We start from the raw sequence: 24,177 nt of genomic DNA on the forward strand, positions 1-24,177 counted from the left end.
TATATATCTGACTGTTATGTGGTTCCCCCTAGTTGTAAGAAGCATTATCATTAATTTGTTAACGCTTCACATCCCAGTCAATATACATATCATTACACCTCTGACAAAGACACGCTGATCAAACATTGCCCCTCCAAGTGTAGATAGATTCTCTCCTTCAGAATTTTTTCCATTAGTTCCCCCTGGCGACCTAGCTCACCCAGCCCTTCCTGAGTCTGGTCTGGTTGCACACCTGCAAAAGGGTCGCCTGTTTTGTAAAAACATCACATCATTAGGTGAGAGAAAATTCTTGCCCTTTTCACAGGTTTCCCCCCCAGGCTCCGCACATTCCAGGTAACTAGTCTCGCCGGGGGTCTCACACCCCTCCTTTACACTTATATCAGCCATATCTACCATGATAAGTCATCTTATCCTCATTGCGAATCCCTAGGCCCACCTAAGATGGCCATCAGCCCTCTCATAAATAAGGACAAAGAAAGTCCCCTGGTTAGTGTTATCTCTCTGCACCCCCCCCCCCTCCCCCAATTTACTCTCAACATCCCTTGGACTTGCAGCCTGCCAGCCCTGCTAACCACCTCCCCCAGCCTACCAAACAAGTCAATACATTGAACCCCAGGTCCAACAAATCGTAGCCCCTCCTCCCACTCCCGTTAACTCACCTGCACCCTCTTGATACTGAGATAGCAATAGTGGAACATGTGGAAAATAGGTCATGGAGAAAGAACCTCAGGATAATGGGGCTGCCAGAGGGAGTGGAGGGCCCGAAGCCAATGGAGTACTTTTCGGAGATGCGGTCCAGGTTTGTGGGGGGATGGACAAAGTGTTCACCAATCCAGTGTTTGATAGGGTCCTGCAGAACCACGTGCGAACGAGCTGCCATGGGCGGTGATAATCCACCCCGCACAAGGTTCCACTCAAAAGACAATGGAAAACAAAAAACATATCCCCCCTGGCCCATCCTCCCTGCACAAATGTCTGAGCCTCAGAAACTCCACTTCCCACCGGCAACCATACGATTGACACCGTACCATTTTAATTACTACCCCCAACTGCCTTGGTCACCCCAAACTCACCCCAAGAAAATATACCCTGCTGTCCAGGAACCGAAGAATTAACACACAGTACCATAAGTCCCCAACAAACCCTACCTGTCCTCCTTTTTAAAAGTCCCATTCGACCATCTTCAGTCAATTCTCAACCCTTTCACCTTAATGAAGGTCTCCGCCTGCTTCGGCATGTTGAAGTAGTGATCTTTCAACTCCATTGTGGCTCACCGCCCTACTGGGTACACCGCCCCGAACTGCACTCTTTTCTTATATCGCGCGGCCTTCGCTTTGTTAAAGACCGCATGCCTCTTTGCTAGTTCAGCCCCAATGTCCTGGTGTATTCGAACTGTGTTTTCCTCCCAGTTGATGTTCTGATTCTTCTTGGCCCACTCCAGGACTTGCTCCTTCCTCTGAAAAATGTGGATGAGGATTATCACCGCCCGTGGTGGCCCATTCACCCGTGGCAACTGCCGGAGTGCCCGATGGGCTCTATCCAGCTCTGGAGGGATGACCCCCCCCCCCCCCCCACCCTCCCACCTCCCCAGACAATATCTCCAAAAAGTACTCTATTGGCCTCAGACCCTCCACTACCTCCGGCATCCCCCATATCCCGAGGTTCTGTTTTCTAGGTCTTCCATTTTTGCACTCAGGGCCTTGTTCCTCTCTTCCACGAGTAGTATCTCTGCTTCCAACGAGGCAAGCCGCCGTTCATGCTGCAAAAAGGCCTCCTCTGTGCCTTCAGTGTTTTGCCTTGCTCCCTCACAGCTTACAACATCTTCCCCAACTGTTCTTTGATGCTTCCTCAATGTTAACTTTGGAGGACTCCCTCAGCTACTTGCATTTTCGACCAAACTGCATATCCATTTACATCCCAACTTCTCAAACTGCTGCGCCATCATCACAGTCAGTGTGTCTACCGTGATGGGAAAGGCCACACCTGCCACCTTCCCTCCCTTCGACTCCCTTACCATACTATCGGCCTGAGACTTCTTTTCAGCAGGCTTCTTCGACTAAATTTTTGACATAATTCCGCCAGCAATTCTTTTTACAGTCCGGGTTTGACCTCAAAAATCCACTGAATACCGGGCAAAACCGATCGATAAAACAGGAGCTACCGTTTGTGCGGTTTGCTACCACATGACATCACCGGAAGTTCCCCTGTGGCAGCAATGTATATCATCAGCATTATGTAATGGAGTAACTAGCCAAATTTCCTTTGACAGCACCTACCAACACCATGATGTCCACCATTTAGAAGGACAAGGATAGCAGATACATGGCAATGCTACCATCCGCAAGTTCCCCTCCAAATCACACATCATTCTGACTTGGAACTATATCATTGTTACTTCATTCACTGTCACTGATCAAAATCCTGGAACTTTCTAGCAGCACTGTGGATGTACCTATACCATACTGATTGCAATGGTTCAAAAACGTGGCTCATTATCTGCTTGTTAAGGACAATTAGGGATGCACAATAAATATTGGGCTTGGCAGCGACACCCACATCCCCTGAATGAATAAAATACAATGCAAAAGTAAAATATGAAAAATGACAGGAAGTCCTTACCAACTAGCAATAATCAGTTCCATTGCATCAAGTCTTTTATAAACTGGATTTTATACTTTTACCATTAAACGTACATATACACACCAGTATAATTTTCCTTATCAATTTGAAAATAATTTCACTATTGTAATGTGGAGAATAATAAGCACTTTATTATATCCGTTAGTGTTAATTATAATAATATTTTCCTCAGTCTCGTTGCTTGGCTTGATTGGAAAGCATCCAGCATCTGACATCAGTGAAAACCTCTTCTCTGTTTAGATGAAAATGCAAAAGATGCAGAAAGACATGCCCACCATAAATGGTATGTGCATTTTTGTAGTCTTCATTTCAACATTAAATTACTTTAATTTTCAACACAATATCAAGTTTTGTTTGCCCATTACTGTATTTGTCAGATATGGTTTAATTAACCCATTCATGTGTAAATCTAATGCTACCAAATGTTTTTTCAAGTCCTATTGTTCTTTTGACTTTGTGCATTGAGACCTTGCCTCTTAAGAGATATGGGCATTCAGAAATATTTTGTTTATTTCAGTTTGCAATGTGTTGTTTGATTTGGTTTTATTTCAGCAGTTCTCCTTTACTTATTCTGCAGGTTTGTGTTTGAGGTAAAGAAATAATCAGCACAGGAGTAAACATTAAGGTAATAGGCTCTCTGGCTATATGGTTAACAATTGTATAGCTTTGTGAAATACAGGCAAAGACAAAACAATATCAGAGAGGGAGAAGATTATTAGCTTTGCTCAGTAGAATAGCACAAATTGGTAACGTGCTTTCAGATTGAAAATATTGTGGGATCCACAAGGCAGCTTGTCTGGATTACATCAACTGTTGCTGGTCCACCTATGGAGAAATGTCGGAAGAATAAGTATCGTGCCAAACATTATAATTTGTTTCTATAACCACCCTTTTTTCGTATAATTCAATTCAAATTACGATTTTATTCCTCCATGGTGTGAGGTTAACAAAGGCCATTAATACTTGTTAAATTCCTGCTGCCACACTTATAACATTTCCTATTCTTTGGAATTAATGAAAATACCCTGGTGTTTTATAGAACCCTATTCTGTAATGTGTTCACAACACTGCAGACCACAACAGAGGAGTATATATACATTCAAAATTAACTTCAGTTTTGTTCCAATGCAACTTAAAGTTATGCACTTGTCTAAACCAATAATAAATGGAACTCATTCCAGTTCCACAAATTTACAAGGACCACTCTAAAAATCTTCATGAGTCAGCTGGAGTCAAATGCACATCAGATTTAAAAAGTATTTTTCCCCCCATTGAAACAGTTGTTTTATATTTTACCTTTAACTCTATTCTTTCTTTCCTTAAAGTGTGCGCGAGATGTCACGTTTAAACCTCTGGGGCAAGTGTGTGAATATAATGAATCCTCATTGTTTTTGAATTAGCAAAACTTTGCAGTTGGAAAGTATTTCAATTGGGACAAACCACTATGAGGGTAAGAAAACACACTAATAATAGCTATCACAGACAATGTTTATATCTGTATTGGAGTCCTTCTGGCTATTCCATTTGTTGTGTATATTGTAGCCATGTAAAATGGCTAACTCCCGATTAGAATGGCCAAACCCCGATTTAAAATGGCAAACGGAAGAGGCTGATGGGAAAATCAGCCAACAGGACGCAAACAGACAGCTGCAGGTAAAACAGTGTATTCGCCTCTGGGGAAGCCAGACAGAATCGATACCTGCAGCCATCAACACAACAACACACCAGCCATCTGCATAGTAGGTAGCAATCCCGGGAACAATATGCTACAAATTAGTAACACAAAGCCAACCCAGACTTTTCGGCGCCAGCAGGAGCTTAAACAAAGAGAGGTGAATGACCACCCCTCGATCAAGGAATCGCTCCAGCATTGGAGAATATCGAACCAAGTGATTGGGACCAAGTCCAATCACTTGGAACCAGGTACAAGGTCCGCCCCGAGAGGCGGGAAGCCCCTGGGGACTATAAGAATAGGGGCCAAGTTCAAATCGGCCCTTCTTCTCCTCTCCGCACCCTTCGAGACCCTTCTGCTGACCCTCTACAACAGCCGCAAGAAACAGTAAGTCTTACTCCAACGCTCGCTACGAGATAGGCACTCCTGACTATCGACCTGTACCAGCTTTGAATCCCGCAGGCTCAGAACCCATACAAAAGGCCATTCGTTTCCCTGACCTGGTGGGCCATTTCCAAAGTTAAGTATTGGCCTGTTAGTGGTAAGAAGTAGCTCAGAAGTAGAATTAATGTGTAAGTATTTATTACTGTATATAATAAATGTGCGTTGATTTAACTCTTACTAAGCGGTGTGTTGGATTATTGATCATTACTCAGACTTGAACCACGTGGCGGTATCAGAAAGATACCTGGCGACTCAAGAGCAAAGGTGTTAGAACAAGAGCAATTAAACTAAGGCTAAAACGAGCAACACTATGTATTCCACATTTTTACACCTCAGTTGCAACACATTGCATTTGTTAGTAATAAATTAATTAATCTGAGCTAACTGATCTAAATCTTCCTTGAAATCATTAACTGCATTAGTGACATTTCCATTGCTCTCACTAATTAAACATCTGACAATTTTAAGCTAATAGTAGTTTCAATGTGATGGTTGCTAGAAACAACATGCATGCAAATGTTGACCTGTCACATGGGCTCCATTGGTTTACTTTTTAGTGCTAATTTCTTATCCAGTTTCTTCAAATGGATTTTTTTCATAATCTTTCTTAATTCTCAAATAAATAGTACAATAATTCCTTGAACTACCAGAATTGTTACAGCTGGAGAAGTATTTCCAAACGGGTCTTCTGGGTGTAAATCGATGATTATTTATTTGGTTGTTATTGAACATGTACTCTTAAAGCCCACAGTAAAGCATGGTTTTCACTCCCATTACCTGCTGGTTAGTGGTTTTCGCAAATATGCATATGGTTGCCTGGGCTCAATTCTTCAGTCATTTTACATATAAAAACTTATTTTGCTAGCTTCCATTCCAGAAGCAACTCAGTTTCGCTAATGCCACAAAGAAGGTGTTCAGGAGTTGAAAAGTAGGTGAAATGAATTGAGCACAGGCTGAGTTAGATACATTGGGCTTGCGTGTGGCAGGTATGCTTTAATGTGAATAATTGATAGACTTGGGTCTGGGTAATTCCATGCCCTTCCCTGCTGAACAGGACAAAACAGCAGAGAAACCCTGGGCAACAGGTCAGACTAGGGAAAAGTGAAAAGGATGTACAACTACAACAGTAAAATATTCAAGTTGAATTGCAAGTCTAGCTTGCACAAGGCCTTCGTAGAACCATACAAGTCACAACATTTAGCTCATTACCTTGGTCATCCCGCCAATTTGCCAGTTATTGGTGTAACCAGCATATACAATGACAACATTTTTAAGCCCAAATTGTGTTCACTGCAAACCCAAGTTTCTGTAATCTTTATCTCTAGTTTTAAAAGAAAATATTGTGATAGAATTGGTCTTGCCCATAAATTTGGCCACACCACAAGTGTGAATTATTCACCATTGGGGGTTTCTGCTCATTGCTCTTCGTGCAGGCTCTTTTGTTCAAAGGCACTATTAAGTTTTGAAAGGTTTTGAATGTATTACAAAAAAGAAAATTACTACGAAACTGACTTCTGTTCTCCAAACTAAGTGGAAAACAGTTTTGCATGTCTTTTTTCAAATATTTTTAGTAACCTTAAATCACTTAAAATAGGATAAATGGTGGATTAAAGAAAATGCTTAATTTTGTACTAAATTCATTTTCATCTGTATTAATCAAACTTGACCTGGTTACCACTCGTAGAGAAATATTTTGAAACATTTTTTGTCCTCAACCTGGTGATGATCACATTGCTGTTTACAGGTGCTTGCTGTGCTCAAATTGGCTGCCATGTTTCTTGAATTATAACAGTGACTACAGTTCAAAAGCAATTCCTTGGCTGTGTAGTTCTCTGTTTATGTGAAAGACACCATTTAAATGCAGGTCTTACTTTCTTTAGCTCAAGCTAGCAAAAGATGTCAGCACAATGATAGAAATAGAAAGCAGTTAACTAAATCCCAGCTTCTGCTTACACTGAAATCGGCTTGAGCTTTGTCTTAGCACAAGACATCAACAGAATGCCATGATTCAATAAGCATCTTATAAACATCTATTGACCTGCATCAAGATTTGGCACGAGATGCAGAAACACGTATGGTCCTCTTTTAGGTCTCTCCTATGAATTAAATGGCGAAGGAATCAAGTCATTTGAATTTATAAGAATGCAGTAGATAGATGTTGAAAACTTATATAATTGGTTCAACAATAGTAGTGTCTTAATTATGTGGCTCAGTCAAGTGCATACTAATCCTATTATGTTTTGATAGCGCATCCACGGACACCACATGCCGTGCACAGCATTCTCTGATTTGGTAACTTGCCTTGTAAAGTTGGGGGTGATTTAGTCAAACCCTCCTATTACACAGTTACACAAATCTAGATTTTCCAGCTGGTCTTATTTTTTTTTGCTGGTGTTAACCTGGTTAAAATAAATAAGTTAATATTAGAATCAAAATTCCGCAGATCAGGCTGCACCGTGTAAACGCACCCCATTGATCATACTCACTTAATGGAAAGTAGGTGCTCTGCCCAGCCTGCTCCCGGGCTGCCTCAATGGCTCGCTTCACAGCAAATAACGTTACACAGGACATGCACTGTGGAGGTTCACCAGAGGCCTTAGAGCGAAGGACACCCATTGGGTTGGGAGCATTCTTTAGTAGCTCGATGTTGAAATTGATGGGTATACTCTGATGAGCAAAACACAACCAAGATGATCTTATTGACAGCAGTCCTTACATTTATATTCTATAATTTCTAAATGTTTTTGATATGTCTTATGTGTCACTCAAATGTGTCACCAAAATTCATCCCATATTTTCTGCTTCTGCTATATCCACTGGCCAGGATTCTCCGAGCTTCCGCGCCGCAATAGCGCTCGGCGTGGGGGCGGAGAATGGGCGTCAGACCTGTGATCGGGAGTGGCGTTGGACCTGATCGCAGGTCTTTCTTAAAAATAAATTTTGAGTACCCAATTATATATTTTTTTTCCAATTAAGGGGCAATTTAGCATGGCCAGTCCACCTAACCTGCACATCTTTGGGTTGTGGGGGTGAAACCCACGCAGACATGGGGAGAATGTGCAAACTCCACACGGACAGTGACCCAGGGCCGGGATTTGAACCCAGGTCCCCAGCGCCGCAGTCCCAGTGCTAACCACTGCGCTACATGCCACCCTCCAATTGCAGGTCTGGTGCCCATTTTCCACCCGCACGATTCTCTGGGGACCGAAGAATCGCCGCCAATCACGGCTCTTGGTCGACGCGACGCCGGTCAGGGGCCATTGAAAGAGGCCCTTGCAGCAATTCTCTGGCGACAACTGGCCGAGTTCCCGCCAGCGTGTTCACTCATGGTTCCATCCGGCGGAAGCTCGGAGTGGTGGCTGCGGACTGAGCCACCCTGGTGGGAGGTTGGGGGGGGGGGGGGGGCGTCACTGGGGGCGGGTGGTTGCGGGCTCCAGAATGGCAAGGCTCACGATCGGGAGCCACCGATCAGCAGGAACGTGTCATCTCGGGGAGGGGCCTATATTGTCGGGGCCGGCCCGCGGCCGGAAGTGCAGGGCCCCGTATCGGCAGCCTGAGCTGCAAGGAGCACTCCGGGGCCCTACTAGCTCCCTGCAAAACGGAGAATCACTCTGGACTTTCTCCAGGAAAGTCCAGAGTGATTCATGCCCGTTTTCTCGTGGGTGTGGGGACATAGCCCATTATCAGAGAATTCCGCCCACTATCTTCGTTAAAGCAAATGCCAGAGCATAGTAGCCTTCTTGCAGTTCAAATCTACTTACTCAATGTATTTCAGCAAAAAGCAAAGCAGCTGATTTAGGAAAACGAAAGGGAGGGAATAGATATGTTGTAAATTTTTTCTCCCCTACAAGACCAAGTGAACACTCTTTATCTGTGAACCTCGTCTGTGAATGCCAAAAAGTCCTTGAAATAAGAAAGGGCGGAGCAAAGGCACATAAAACGGGCACTCAAAGAGCTCAACCCCATTTTACTTGTAAGTGAACTCAGGGTGAAATCATTCGATGAGGGATCAAGATTGGGAATGCTGGTTGGTTTTCCCTTTCCACATCTGTAGACACTGAGACTCTTCTATAGCATCTCCACTGTAATCCCAAATCACATCAGCTAGTTTAGCCCAGATCAATAATCAGCGTTTGATGCAGCATCATGTTCTATCAGTGTCTTGTCTGCACGTTGTTAAAATATCAAAGGCAGCTGGAACTTCCTGTTCATCGGGATGGATTAATTGAGTCTGTGGCACACTCAGCCTCTCCTCCAAGGTGCATCCCATTGAACAAAACTCCTATTATCAATTGCGGGTTAGTGGTCACCTCTGAGTCACAAACTCATGGGTTCAAATCCCACTCCCACGTTTTTACAGAAAAACTAGGCCCACACTCGGGCAACATTAAGGGAGTGTTGCTCCATCAGAGGTGCTGTCTTGGGGATGAGATGTTAAATGACATACAGAGATGTGAAAAGATCTGAAGACACTATTTGGAAAAGCGGAAGTGGTGTTCACCCTGGTGTCCTGGCCCAAATCTACCCTGTGACTAACATCACTGATACTAGCTCATCTGGTCATCATCACAATGTTATTTGTGGGACCTTATTGTGCAAATTTGTAATATCATTTCAATGACAACATTGCAAAAGTACTGAATTGGTTGTAAAGATGATCCTGAGATCACGATTGCTGTATAAATGCTAACTTTTATTTTCTTGGTGTCGCAATGTGATCTGGCCAACCAGAAAATCTGAAGAAAGAGTTATGTTATGGGACTCAAGACCACATGGAAAGCTTCATTAGACTAATCTAGGTGCATTAAGGAGGGAGATATCTAAACACATGGGGGAGACGATAGAAGGATGTGCTGATACGGCGATATGAAGTAGGGTAGGAGGAGACTCGTGTGGAGCAAAAGCACGAAGATTTGATGGGTGAATAGTCTGTTTCTGTGCTGTAAAATTCTATGCACTTCCATACTGCCACGTAAGGACGGGCAATATATTGTGGATGAGCCAGCAATGCCCAAATCCATGGACACATTTAAAAAAAATTAATAATGGACTGTTCATCTTCAAATTGGCCTCTTTTCAAACATAATTTTCAGTAACTTTCTGCAGTAATTTCTGATGAGTATTAGCAGAACCCACGGAACATAAATGGCAGTAATTTTCTGTCATTTATGCTCAATCATAATGACAACATAAAACTGAACTCTATGGTTGTAGGTGCTATGCTTCAAACGAAAATAAGATGAATGCGGCAAGTTTATTAATTTGTTGCTTTTTCTCTTAATGCTAACTGCTTCAGCCTGAATTTTCATTCCGAGTATAATGCCTGGTTCTGCAAATCTGACCTGGGAAAAAATACCCTGGAAGTTCAGATTTTTGGTCCGGGGTGGTGGGTGAAAATAGGAGCCCTGTTGTTTGACTCAGAGAGAGAACCGAGGCTGTGGAGTGCAGAGCAGGACTGGGCGAAAGGCTCGCCTCAGTCTCCGGTGCTTTGTTGAAAAAAATGAACAAAACATATAATAGCCCTCCAGATCTCATTCCTCCTCCCCTGCTCCCCATCTCCACCATGGTCCCCCAGACCCTCCATAACAACCTATGACCCTTCACCTACCCTCCATACTCTCATACCCTCCATGCCAACCTGTTCTCCTCCATCCATAACCCCATGGCACTCCATTGCTCTAATGCCAATTTAGTGCCAGCTCATACCAACCCATGCTCCCCACCTACCACCTTTTGTCCTTCTAGTCTATGTGCCAATCCACCCACTATCCAGGGGCCTAGAACTAAGGGACATCATCTCAGAGTAACAGGAAAATCATCTAGTGCTTCGATAAAGATGAACTTATTCACTCAAAGGGTAGTGGATCTTTGGAATCCTCCATCCCATGGAGCTGTGGAAGCTCAGTCATTGAACATGTCGAAGACAGAGGTTGATAGATTGCAAAGAGCATGTGAAAGCATGGGAAATGATATTGAGGTAAACGATCAGCCATGATCCTGCCAGTAGCATAGGCTTGCCTCAATGATTAAGCACATGCATGTCTAAGTACACACAGCCGGTACAGTGAAACTGCGAATGGCTCATTAAATCAGAATGGTGGAGCAGGCTCCTGGGTTGAAAGGACTACTCCTGCTCCAATGTTCCTATGGGTAGACCTCAGAACCCATTCTATAATGGGTATAATCCTAAATGTCTATTTATAAATACACAGAAAAAAGACAATTCCATAAATAACACGTCCACTGGCACAGTGGTTAGCACTGTTGCCTCACAGCGCCAGGGACCCGGGTGTAATTTGGGCCTTGGGTGACTGTGTGGAGTTTATACATTTTCCCAGTGTCTGCAAGGTTTTCCTCCAGATGCTCTGGTTTCTTCCCACAGTCCAAAGATATGCAGTTTAGGTGGGGTTACGGAGATAGGGCGGGGGAGTGGGCCTAGGTAGGGTGCTCTTTCAGAGGGTTGGTGCAGACTCAATGAGCTGAATGGCTTCCTTCTGTACTGTAGGGATTCTCTGATTCTATGAATAAATACCCATTCACTCCATTTAACGTATTTCAACCCTCATAACAAAACGCATTTGTATTTTATAGTCTCACTTCAAAGACTTGATAAGCACTTGGAGCTGTCAATCTAATTGTGAACTGGCAGTCACCCCACTGTGATAATGATAGGTTTTGAAATCGGTCATGCAGCATTAATATTAAAATATTAACCCCCATGCCTATTTTAACCAACAAAGTGAAATAGCAAAAAATAAAGAAAATCTGTAGACAGTTTTTTCAACAATTAAGAGCAGGATATTTAAATCCCTTGACAGCTTCACAGTTCCCTTTGACAGTTCCAGTTAGCTTATCCACTTTTTACACACATACATGTCTAATTTGAAAACCAAAGGGGATCATACCTCCCCCAAAGGGTACCTTCTCTCACCCAAAGGGCACCTTCCTTTCCCCAAAATGGTGTCCCAGGGTCACATCCAAATGGGTACCCCACCTCTCCAAATAACTCAACTAACATTAGGCTTCCTCCTACCAAGTCTAAAGTACACAAGTCATGTTTTAGACATCCAAATAGTCGACATCAGATCAGCCTGAAGGAGGCTGCAGTTTAACATGTGCAATTTCCCTCTGTGAACCACAGATCTACAATTTAGAACCTGTCCCCATTTTCACCCCCAATCCCACCACCCCGAAAATAGTGGATGTCCTTATTTGGGAGGCTCAAGCCTTATAATGTGGATGTGGAAGACTGGCCCCAGTATGCTGAAAGCATGCTACATTTTCAGTGCCAATGGCATAGAAGAGGGTGACAGACACAAAGCAATCCTATTGACAGCATGCAGGGCCCCGACGTTCAGCATTGTTAAAAGTTTAACTTATCCTGGAGCCCCTGACACTAATACATCAATGAGCTTGTGGATCGAGTAGAGAACCATTATGACCCAAAACCATCAGTAATCCTCCAGCACTGTTGATTCAACATAGCTGTGAGGACCATTGGGGAACCAGTGACAGAATTTGTGGCTAAATTAAGGAAGCTGGCTGAATAGGGTACGGGCGGCACGGTAGCACAGTGGTTAGCACTGTTGCTTCACAGCGGCAGGGTCCCAGGTTCATTTCCCGGCTTGGAGCACTGTCTATGCGGAGTTTGCACATTCTCCCAGTGTCTGCGTGGGTTTCCTCCAGTTTCCTCCCACATGTCCCAAAAACGTGCTATTAGGTAATTTGGACATTCTGAATTCTCCCTCAGTGGATCTGAACAGGCGCCGGAATGTGGCGACTAGGTGCTTTTCACAGTAACTTCATTGCAGTGTTAATGTAAGCCTACTTGTGACAATAATAACGATTATTATTAGATTATTATTACTGCGAGTTTGGTCCATTCCTGACCAAGATGCTATGCAGCGGTCTAGTGTGTGGGATCAATAATGTCACGATGCAAAAATAATTGTTGACAGAACCCAACCTAGACCTCAAATGGCCTATTGAATTAGCACGATCTTTGGAGAATGCCGAGAAAGGGGCACAAGAACTCCAAGGGATGATGGACAGTAGTGTTCTCAGACCAGATGGGTGGGAGTGGGGGGAGGGATCCTCATAGAAAAAAGCCAGCATTGCCATTTAAGGCTCCCATGTGCTTCACTCACCAGCAACTCAACATTCAGCCATTAAATTGATATCTCAGAAAATAGCCAGATAACCCTAAAAGTATCAGGGAAACCTCCTCGGAGGACTACAAGTATCAGTCGGAAGGCTGCTGAAAGTGTGGCCAAAGGACAAGCGAGGTTGCCATTTTCAGCAGTACGCATACTGCCCAGGCTGGAAGCAAAAGTGACCTCAGGTCAGGACCTTGCAAGTCTATCTGCCCGCAGAGGATGAAACGATGCAACTAAACTGCATCCTCACCCCTAAGCGTGCCCCGTTAAAGGTAACACTCTTGGCCAATGGCCATTCCCTAGAAATGGAGGTGGATACGGGAGCTATCGTTTCCATCGTTGGAGAACAGACCTTCCGCCGTTCAATTCCAGGGTTGGGTGACTGCCGAGTTCGCGCATTTTCCCAGTGTCTGCGTGGATTTCCTCCGAGTTTTCTCCCAAAGTCCAAAGATGTGGATGTTAGGTGGATTGGCCATATTAACAGAAATTGCCCCTTAGTGTCTAAAGATGTGTAGAATAGGTGGACTGGGCATGAACAATGTGTGGGGTTACAGGAATAGGGCGGGGGAGTGGACCTAGGTAGAGTGCTCTTTCAGAGGTTGGGTGCTGCTGACTTGATGGGCCAATTGACCTCCTTCTGCACTTTAACGATTCTATAGATCTTGCCCCGAGGCCTGTGAGACATAGGGCTAGGTTGGCCACATACACAGGGGAATCTTTGAAGATTAGGGGACCACCAGGACCCCCTTTACCTGTGGGCAGCAGACGGCCTGACTAACACTCTTGTTGTACGAGGACCATCACTCAGCCTCTTAGGCAGAGAATGGCTTCAAAGGATCCATCTGGACTGGCTACAAATTTTTAAACTAGGAACCGATGGACTATACAAGGTTAATGGCAAATACTTTGAGATATTCCAAGAAGGCCTTCATAGAATAAAGGGAAAAAGGGAAAAGATTTATCTGGACCCCATCACCCTACCCAAATATTTCAGGACATGGGCAGTCCCATATGCTTTACTTGCCAAAGTAGAGATCAAACTCGAGTGGTTAGAAAGCCTTGGGATAAATGCGACCAATGCAGTTCGCAGAGTGGGCTGCACCAGTCATTCCCATCTTCAAGCCTGATAAATTGGTCCACTTTTGCGGGGACTATAAAAGAACTGTTAATAGAGCCTCACATTTAGGTCAGTACCCCATGCCACGCATCGAAGATCTATATGCTAAACTGCCAAGGGGTCAAACCTTCACCAAACAAAATATGAGCCATGCTTACCTCCAGCTAGAACTGGACGAGTCATCCTGGGAGTACGTGATGATTAACACCTATTAGGGTTTATACGTAGATACATACACGCCTGCCCTTCGGAGTATTGTTGGTATGCTCCCTTTTTCAACGTGCGATTCAACGCGAAAGTTCTCCAAGGGCTACTTAGGGTGGCAGTACACTTAGACGACGTACTAATCACAGGAGCCTCGGAAAAAGAGCACCTAGCAACCTGGAGGAGATTTTAAGACGATTTTCTGATGCAGGCATTCAGTCTCAAATGAGAAAATGCTTTCCAGGCAGCCAAAGTGATCTACCCAGGGTACCAAATTGATTTAAAAAAAAAGACTACACGCGTGGAGGATAATGTTAAGGCCATCAAAGAGGCACTGACTGCACGAAATTCGACAGAATTAAAATTCTTCCTGGGCATCATAAACTACTATGGAAAATTCATCCCAAACTTGGTCACTTTATTGTTACCCCTGCACACACTATTAATAAAATACCAGAAGTGGTCGTGGCAGGCACCTCAGGATGAAAGTTTTGTGAAGGTGAAGTAGCAGTTACTATCATCAAACATCCTGGCTCATTATGACCCCAAGAGAGAACTGGTATTAACATAAGATGCCTCTCCATATAAAATAAGTACGAAGTCTTACAACACCAGGTTAAAGTCCAACAGGTTTGTTTCGATGTCACTAGCTTTCGGAGCGCTGCTCCTTCCTCAGGTGAGGAAGGAGCAGCGCTCCGAAAGCTAGTGACATCGAAACAAACCTGTTGGACTTTAACCTGGTGTTGTAAGACTTCGTACTGTGCTCACCCCAGTCCAACGCCGGCATCTCCACATCATATGAAATAAGGGCAGTCCTTTTCCATCAGTGGGGAGATGGCACAGAGAGACCAAGAGCAAATACATCCAGAACCTTGGCAGATGCAGAAAGACGATAGAGTCAGAGCGAAAGGGAAGGATTGGCTGTTATTTTTGAAATTACATCCATATGTCTCCGGCCAATATTTCACAATTATAACAGACCATTAAAACCCTGCTGGGCCTAAGAGAATAAAGTGATCCCCCCAATGCATTATTATTAGCGGCATCCAAATACTCTCTCCAGCACCGCCAAGGAACACAGGTTGTCAGCGCGGGTGCCCTGAGTCACCTCCCACACATTTGGCCCCTCTGCTGGCATTGGACAAAGTCACCACGACCTTGAACCTCCTGGATCTTTACTAGTATCCGCGAAGCAGATTCAAGCATGGATCCAGGAATACCCCACACTGGAACAATTGGGCTATGTGATCCTCAGTTGCAGAATCCAAGGACACCCTTCATGGATGACATGAAGCCCTTCCTCCCTAAATGACAATAGTGGAGTGTAGAAGATGGCATCATCCTGCGGGGAGCCCAAGTAGTCATGCCCCTCCCCAGGTTGGCATCCAATCCTGACGGAATTATCCGGGGTATCCAAGACGAAAAAGCTCGCACGGAGCTACATTTAATGGCCCAGGCTTGATACAGACATCGTGAATCTGGTGACGCAATGCTCATTTTACCAGGAAAAACCAAAAGCTTTGACCTTTGGCCTCTTTGCATCCATGGATATGGCCAGGAAGACCATGGGTACGGATGCACGTGGACTTTGCTGGCCCATTCTTGGGATCAATGCTCCTTCTAATGGTCGACGCACACTCAAAATGGTTAGAAGTACATCTGTTGTCCTCCAAGACTTCTCATGCAACAATAGAAAAGGTCCTTCAAGGTTTCTGTACCCACAGCATACCAGATATCCTCATATCCAATCATGGTACCCTCTTTACCAGTGGAGAATTTCAAGCATTCATGAAGTTGGCATTAAACACATCCAAACAGTGTCATACCATCCATTGTCTAATGGCCTGGATGAATGGTCAGTTTGAACATACAAAACCGGAACAAAGAAACAACCTAGTAGTTCCCTGGACATGAAGTTTGCTTGGTTATTCTTTGATAATAGAACTACACCACATCCAAAGACAGGATTCGTATGAGCTGAATGTTCAATGGGACAGCAACTATGCACTCTCTAAACTTGGGGGGAGGTCAGGACCGAAGACAAGCCTCCTCAACTGATCTGAAACCATGTTGTGGGGAGTGTAGTGAAGATTGAGAGAGGGAGGAAGGAATGAGAGGAAGAGGGAGGGAGAGAGAGAGAGCGTGAGAAAGAGAGGTGAAGAGGAATGGTGAGTGACTGGGGTGAGGTGAGTGGAAATCACTGAACACTTGTTTTGCAACAGCAAGAGAGATATAAAACCAGCCATGTGAGTAAGTTCAAAGATAGCAGTCCAAAGAACGCCAATCGTGAAGTTGATGGATTGTTGACCTCAGTCTCCTAAAGAAGGAGAATTGGCCACGTATGAATTTTGAGCTTTGTATTTAAATACTAATAAAACAAACTGTTAGAAAAATAATAAAGTACATTTGATGTTACTGGCAAAAGAGTTAAAAAAGAATTCCAACAGCCAAGGAAAAGAATATTGTGTACTAATCCACTAGATTTCAGTAAAGATATTGTATTTTTCCATTCTAAACCTACCTTGCTGAATGGTGGTTTGTAATCCCATGTCCCTGCATTCAGCACTTCCCCAGACTTGGGATCATAGATCATCTTCTCCATCAGCCAATATCCCATGCCCATGACAAAAGCGCCTTCAATTTGTCCGATATCAATATCAGGATTCATGCTGCAGATAATAAGGAGAAGAACGATGAGTGACCATCTAAAACAGATCATTAATTTGGTTACTTATCTCATTGTCGTTCCTGGGACCTTGCAGCATGCCTTGCTTTCATCATGACATCAATAGAAAGTAACTTTGAAACGTAATGAATTGGGTGTAGGATGAATGGTGCTTTAGAAGAGTTAATTTCTTTCTTAATAACACTATGAGCATGGTCTTTGGCAGTATCAGCCACTTTTTATTTTAAGTTGTAGATGGTTTTAATTGATCTTTGGTGCGTTTTTTTCCATTTCTGGTGTTCTTAGACCTTCGTAGCAATTGGGGGATGGCTCGTGCTCAGAAGCTAAGGTTGGAATTGGAACTTCCCAACAGCTGCCCACATATAACTCACCTGATGAATGAGCTGCAGTCCGAAAGCTAGTGATTCCAAACAAACCTGTTGGACTTTAACCTGGTGTAGTAAGACTTCTTACTGTGCCCAACCCAGTCCAATGCCGGCATCTCCACATCATCACATATAACTCGGCACCTAAGCAGGTGCAGTAGAAACCAGTCCATAATACATAGTGGATTCCAGATAATATAGTCAAGGCTTTTAAAAGAATTAGTTTTGTAATACAAACACATCAGATTTACAAAGCTTCCACTGGTAGCACTGATTGTTGTGACATGTCAGTCCTAAGTTTTTCTGTTGACACAATTGTTTTCACAACCAGCGAGTGCTTTATTGTCTTGACTTAAGTGATCCGCTTATTGAACAAATAAACATTTTTTGGAAAAAGATCTTCCATGAACTTTCGTTAAAATGGTAAGACATCACTGAAGCAAAGCCCCTGCAGCAGATGGGAACCATTCAAATTTCCATTGAATTCTGGGACCGGAAGATCCCAGCTAAGCTTCACGATTTTTGACTTGATTTGTCTACATTGCAATAATCATGATTTTGATATATTATCTCCAATTTTTAACTAATGAAGAAAAACTACGCACTGGCTGGAATTTTCTAGCTGTTTAGGCTGGCGGGATATTCCGGTCCCGCCAATGGCACACTCCTGCCACGCGTTTCCCATGGCAAAGAACAAAGAAAAGTACAGCACAGGAACAGGCCCTTCGGCCCTCCAAGCCTGCACCGACCATGCTGCCCGTCTAAAAAGGCAGGGGTGCATTCAACTGGAAATCCTGTTGATAACAGTAGGACCGGAAGAGCCCGCCGCCAGCCAATGGCGGGCCACCTCTACCACTACGAAACACACGCAGATTGCGTGGAAAATCCCGTTCACTGTTTGTGGATGAGGGACAGTGGTTGAGGATAGAGCAACTCTCCCAGCATGGGAATAAGGCTGGACCATCTAAACCTCGGGTGGCAGAGGGGGGGGGAGGGTTGCGATTGGCATCGCCAATGGCCAGTGGGGAACATCAAAGTGTGCAAAGATACATGAAGGAGGATGAACCATTGTGGTGGGGAAGTGGGTGGAAGGGTCTCAGGTGGGGGCTTCATAATTCTCAGGGAGGAATTGTGAGAGAAGTGATCAGGTTGCAGTGAGATGTGCTTCCCTCTGCTGGTGCAGCGAGATAGAGTGACGGGTCCCGGGAAGGTACCCTTGGATGGGATGGTATTTTATCTCGCCATTGGAAATGGAATGTTGCAACCAACCAACCTTCCCGTACATATTTAAAAGAATAATATACATCTCACATGTGTTATCCAGTGATCCAAATGTTCAGAATGTACAATCTCACTGAATGTTTCATGTGAATGATCTCCTTTCATCGCAGGAAAAGAACGTGAAAGTGACAAACTGCCAACATTTCATCTGTAACAACATATTGGAGCTTTCTGCCAATTTTGTTTCCTACCTTTCACCACAATCAAAGAGTATATCCACTTGGTTGATCTGGTTCTCGCCAGTCAGGACGTCAATTTCAGCCTCTGCCACAGTTACTCCATACGAGTTATACTGAGGGGCTTCTCCGGGCTGTGGGTCAGGCCATATCCTGTACAAAAAACAGTCACGCTTTATAAAGCGATCAATCATTGTAGTTCATTCCTTAGAAAAATACACTGCAAGGACACAATTTGGGTTACTTTTATGAGGTGGTGAAACAAAGAAAACTAATGAATATTTCTGCTGATGATATTTACAAAATGGGAAAATACCTTCGTCCGTCATTTAAGAAAATAGGGTACCAGCGATAGTGCCTAAAATCATAGCACAGGTAGTAGAATGCAGGTCTCCAATAACACATTTGACTTATAATTGAATGAAATAAGTTTCTGAACGGTGGCATGGTGCCAATTGAAACATCCACACTTTCAACAAATGGATGGGTATACACAAAGAGTTGAATCTCAGATCTGCTGTTGTGTGAAGAGAAACCAGATAGTGAGGCAGAACCACACTTGGTTGTTCAATTACACTGACCAACATCCAGCTATAAAATGCCACTGGTGGGATGCCAAGTGCAGGCCGCCTGATTCCCATTGCAACATGGTTAGTGCCAAGAGAAAATATATATGCAGCACGACCAAACATTTCTCAATTAGAAAGTATTTTAGCTGGCACTTCTAAGTTAATTTTATTTAATCAATCACTTATTTCTATACATGTGTCTCCTGCCCGGTGCTAGGGTTTGGGACATCTGTTCAGGGCTGCAGAGGAACTTGCAGTGAGAGGGAGAGGATTCAGCAACTGGGCAGCACAGTGACACAGTGGTTAGCACTGCTGCCTCACAGCGGCAGGACCCGGGTTCAATTTTAGCCTTGAGTAACTGTTGTACGTTCTCCCCGGGGGTTTCCTCCAGATGCTCCGGTTTCCTCCCACAGTCCAAAGATGTGCAGGTTAGATGGATTGGTCATGATAAATTGCCCTTTAGTGTCCACAGGTGTGCAGGTTAGGTTATGGGGTTACAGGCTTGGGCGGAGTGGATTGGTGCAGACTCGGTAGGCCGAATAGCTTCCTTCTGCACTGTAGGGATTTTTTGATTTTGCGGTTGTAGTCCATATAGGTACCAACGACTTAGGTAGAACTGGGAAAGAGGTTCTGCATAGAGAGTATGATGAGTTAGTCACTACATTGAAAATAATAATAATCTTTGTCACACTTAGGCTTATATTAATACTGCAATGAAGTTACTGTGAAAAGCCCCTAATCGGATACACAGAGGGAGAATTCAGAATGTCCAAATTACCTAACAGCATGTCTTTTGGAACTTGTGGGAGGAAACCGGAGCACCAGGAGGAAACCCACTCAGACATGGGAAGAACAGAAAGCAGAACTTCAAAGTTATATAATCTCTGGATTGCTAGATTTATGTGGGCTGTTTTCTTTGAGGTCAGCCAGAGAATTGCTCTCTTGTCATTGCCTGCAAAGTTCAAGCCTATATATTTTAATAACTAAGGTTTATTATTTTAAAGCAAACACAGACTCAAACCAATGAAGAGTAACTTTATAAGTCACATTCAAGAAGGGCTACTTGATGAATTCAGTTACTTACCAATTTTGCGCAGTCAAATTCACCTTGTCTTTAAAACAAGCTGCCACCAGATCCTTCCAAGGGGTACCTGGTGGAAGTTTACCCTTCACAGGTTTCATTCTCTTCCTTAATATCTCACAACAATTTTTTACTCCCTGTGAGAAAACCAAAGCACAGATTTACCCAAGCACGAGCCTGGGACCAACAAATGAAATAGCATAATCCAGCAACTCAATACTTTCCCAAAACAACGTTTGAGACCACGGGTGTCATTCTCCGCCGGCGGGAGTCTCCGTTTTGCCGGCGCCCGGGGGTTTCCCGACGGCGTGGGGCTGCCCCACAATGGGAAACCCCATTGACCGGCCGGTGTTACGGAGACTCCCGCCGGCCGGTCGGAGCAGAAATGCGGCGGGGCGGGTAGGAGAATTTCGCCCCACAAACCTATCCCAACCTGATCGAAGCTCCTCAGGAAATAGCAATTATAAATTAAGTGTTGCTCCAAATAGACACCTGTTGTTGAAGCTTTTTATCAGGAAAACTTGCAAGAATACCAAATGTAAAGGGAACAACTTTTAACAATTATACTATGTGAGAAAACAGTGCTGATTGGTTTAGAGTATAGAACATTACAGCGCAGTACAGGCCCTTCGGCCCTCGATGTTGCGCCGACCTGTGAAACCACTCGAAAGCCCATTTACACTATTCCCTTATCATCCATATGTCTATCCAATGACCATTTGAATGCCCTTAGTGTTGGCGAGTCCATTACTGTTGCAGGCAGGACATTCCCACGCCCTTACTACTCTCTGAGTAAAGAACCTACCTCTGACATCTGTCCTATATCTATCTCCCCTCAATTTAAAGCTGTGTCCCCTCGTGCTAGACATCACCATCCGAGGAAAAAGGCTCTCACTGTCCACCCTATCCAATCCTCTGATCATCTTGTATGCCTCAATTAAGTCACCTCTTAACATTCTTCTCCCAAACGAAGACAGCCTCAAGTACCTCAGCCTTTCCTCATAAGATCTTCCCTCCATACCAGGCAACATTCTGGTAAATCTCCTCTGCACCCTTTCCAATGCTTCCACATCCTTCCTATAATGCGGCGACCAGAATTGCACGCGATACTCCAAATGCGGCCACACCAGAGTTTTGTACAGCTGCAACATGACCTCATGGTTCCGAAACTCAATCCCTCTACCAATAAAAGCTAACACACCGTACGCCTTCTGTTTTAAAAAAAAATAATTTTTATTAAAGGTTTTCATAAAATATCAATAACAAAATGAGAAAGAAAAAAGAACCCAACAGGGTTAAGTACAAAACACAATCTAAAAAAGCAACCCCCCAAACCCCTCCCCCCTGTACCTAAATAATAAATTAACATTAACACCCCGACTTAAGACAACAGGTGTATACACCCCCTCAGACCCTTCCAGTGTAAATAACATAAACAAAAATAAAGTAAACCCCCCCACCCCCCACTCCCCGAGCTGCTGCTGCCATTGACCAATGTCTATCGTTCTGCCAGAAAGTCTAAGAACGGTTGCCACTGCCTAAAGAACCCTTGTACCGACCCTCTCAAGGCGAATTTCACCCTCTCCAATTTAATGAACCCTGCCATATCGCTGATCCAGGATTCCACGCTTGGGGGCCTCGTAACTTTCCACTGAAGGAGAATCCTTTGCCGGGGTACCAGGGACGCAAAGGCCAGAATTCCGGCCTCTTTCGCCTCCTGCACTCCCGGCTCCTCTGCCACCCCAAATATTGCGAGCCCCCAGCCTGGTTTGACCCTGGATCCTACCACCCTCGACACCGTCCTCGGTATGCCCTTCCAAAATTCCTCCAGCGCTGGGCATGCCCAGAACATATGGGTGTGATTTGCTGGGCTCCCTGAGCACTTAACACACCTGTCCTCACCCCCAAAGAACCTGCTCATCCTTGTCCCGGTCATGTGTGCCCTGTGCAGCACCTTAAACTGTATGAGGCTAAGCCTCGTGCATGAAGAGGAAGAGTTCACCCTCCCTAGGGCATCTGCCCACATCCCCTCTTCGATCTCCTCTCCCAACTCCTCCTCCCACTTACCTTTCAACTCCACCACCGAGGCCCCTTCCCCTCCTGCATCACCTGGTAAGTTTCCGAGATCTTCCCCACTCTTCCCCCCCCCCCCCCAAGAGCACCCTGTCCTGTACTGTGTGTGGCAGTAGCCGTGGGAATTCCACCACCTGCCGTCTGGCTAACGCCCTTACCTGTAAGTACCTGAAGGTGTTCCCCGGGGGGAGCACCAGCCGCCCCCCCTATCTCTACTCCACTCCAGGAACACCCTTCTACCGTACGCCTTCTTAACAACCCTCTCAACCTGGGTAGCAACTTTCAGGGATCTATGTACATGGACACCAAGATCTCTCTGCTCATCCACACTGCCAAGAATCTTACCATTAGCCCAGTACTCTGTCTTCCTGTTATTCCTTCCAAAATGAATCACCTGACACTTTTCTGCATTAAACTCCATTTGCTACCTCTCAGCCCAGCGCTGCAGCTTATCTATGTCCCTCTGTAACTTGTAACATCCTTCCGCACTGTCCACAACTCCACCGACTTTAGTGTCATCTGCAAATTTATTCACCCATCCTTCTACGCCCTCCTCCAGGTCATTTATAAAAATGACAAACAGCAGTGGCCCCAAAACAGATCCTTGTGGTACACCGCTAGTAACTAGACTCCAGTCTGAACATTTCCCATCAACCACCACCCTTTGTCTTCTTCCAGCTAGCCAATTTCTGATCCAATCTGCTAAATCACCCTGAATCCCATGCCTCCGTATTTTCTGCAGTAGCCTACCGTGGGGAACCTTATCAAACGCTTTACTGAAATCCATATACACCACATCAACTGCTTTATCCTCATCCACCTGTTTGGTCACCTTCTCAAAGAACTCAATAAGGTTTTTGAGGCACGACCTACCCTTCACAAAACCGTGTTGACCATCTCTAATCAAATTATTCCTTTCCAGATGATTATACATCCTATTTCTTATAAACCTTTCAAGATTTTGCCCACAACAGAAGTAAGGCTCACTGGTCTATAGTTACCGGGGTTGTCTCTACTCCCCTTCTTGAACAAGGGGACAACATTTGCTATCCTCCAGTCTTCTGGCACTATTCCTGTAGACAAAGATGACTTAAAGATCAAAGCCAAAGGCTCAGCAATCTCCTCCCTAGCTTCCCAGAGAATCCTAGGATAAATCCCATTCGGCCCAGGGGACTTATCTATTTTCACACTTTCCAGAATTGCTAACACCTCCTCCTTATGAACCTCAAGCCCTTCTAGTCTAGTAGCCTGAATCTCAGTATTCTCCTCGACAACACTGTCTTTTTCCTGTGTGAATACTGACGAAAAATATTCATTTAGCACCTCTCCTATCTCCTCGGACTCCAAGCACAACTTTCTACTACTGTCCTTGACTGGCCCTACTCTTACCCTAGTCATTTGTTTATTCCTGACATATCTACAGAAAGCTTTAGGGTTATCCTTGATCCTACCTGCCAAAGACTCCTCATGTCCCCTCCTGGCTCTTCTTAGCTCTCTCTTTAGGTCCTTTCTAGCTAACTTATAACTCTCGAGCATCCTAACTGAACCTTCATGTCTCATCTTTGCATAAGCCTCCTTCTTCCACTGACAAGTGTTTCGACTGCTTTAGTAAACCACAGTTCCCTTGGTGGACCACTTCCTCCCTGCCTGACAGGTACATACTTAGCAAGGACATGCAGTAGCTGTTCCTTGAACAAGCTCCACATTTCCATT

At 44.4% G+C, this 24,177-nt stretch overlaps 1 protein-coding gene across 3 annotated transcripts in view; it reads right to left on the reverse strand.

The window, feature by feature from the left end:
• Window positions 1–2,653: 2,653 nt before the first annotated feature.
• Window positions 2,654–24,177, reverse strand: part of LOC140429339 (xanthine dehydrogenase-like) — a 452,003-nt gene continuing 430,479 nt past the window's right edge. For all 3 annotated transcript variants that reach the window (XM_072516190.1, XM_072516191.1, XM_072516192.1), the window contains 5 exons: window positions 20,395–20,528; window positions 18,757–18,894; window positions 16,755–16,902; window positions 7,243–7,423; window positions 2,654–3,465 (listed from right to left, as the gene is read on the reverse strand). In XM_072516190.1, the coding sequence (XP_072372291.1) occupies window positions 3,398–3,465; window positions 7,243–7,423; window positions 16,755–16,902; window positions 18,757–18,894; window positions 20,395–20,528 (669 nt within the window). In that variant the 3' untranslated portion in view covers window positions 2,654–3,397. The remainder of the gene's footprint in view (window positions 3,466–7,242; window positions 7,424–16,754; window positions 16,903–18,756; window positions 18,895–20,394; window positions 20,529–24,177) is intronic.

Source organism: Scyliorhinus torazame, chromosome 9, assembly GCF_047496885.1.
Source record: "Scyliorhinus torazame isolate Kashiwa2021f chromosome 9, sScyTor2.1, whole genome shotgun sequence".
Classification (NCBI taxonomy): Eukaryota; Metazoa; Chordata; class Chondrichthyes; order Carcharhiniformes; family Scyliorhinidae; genus Scyliorhinus; species Scyliorhinus torazame.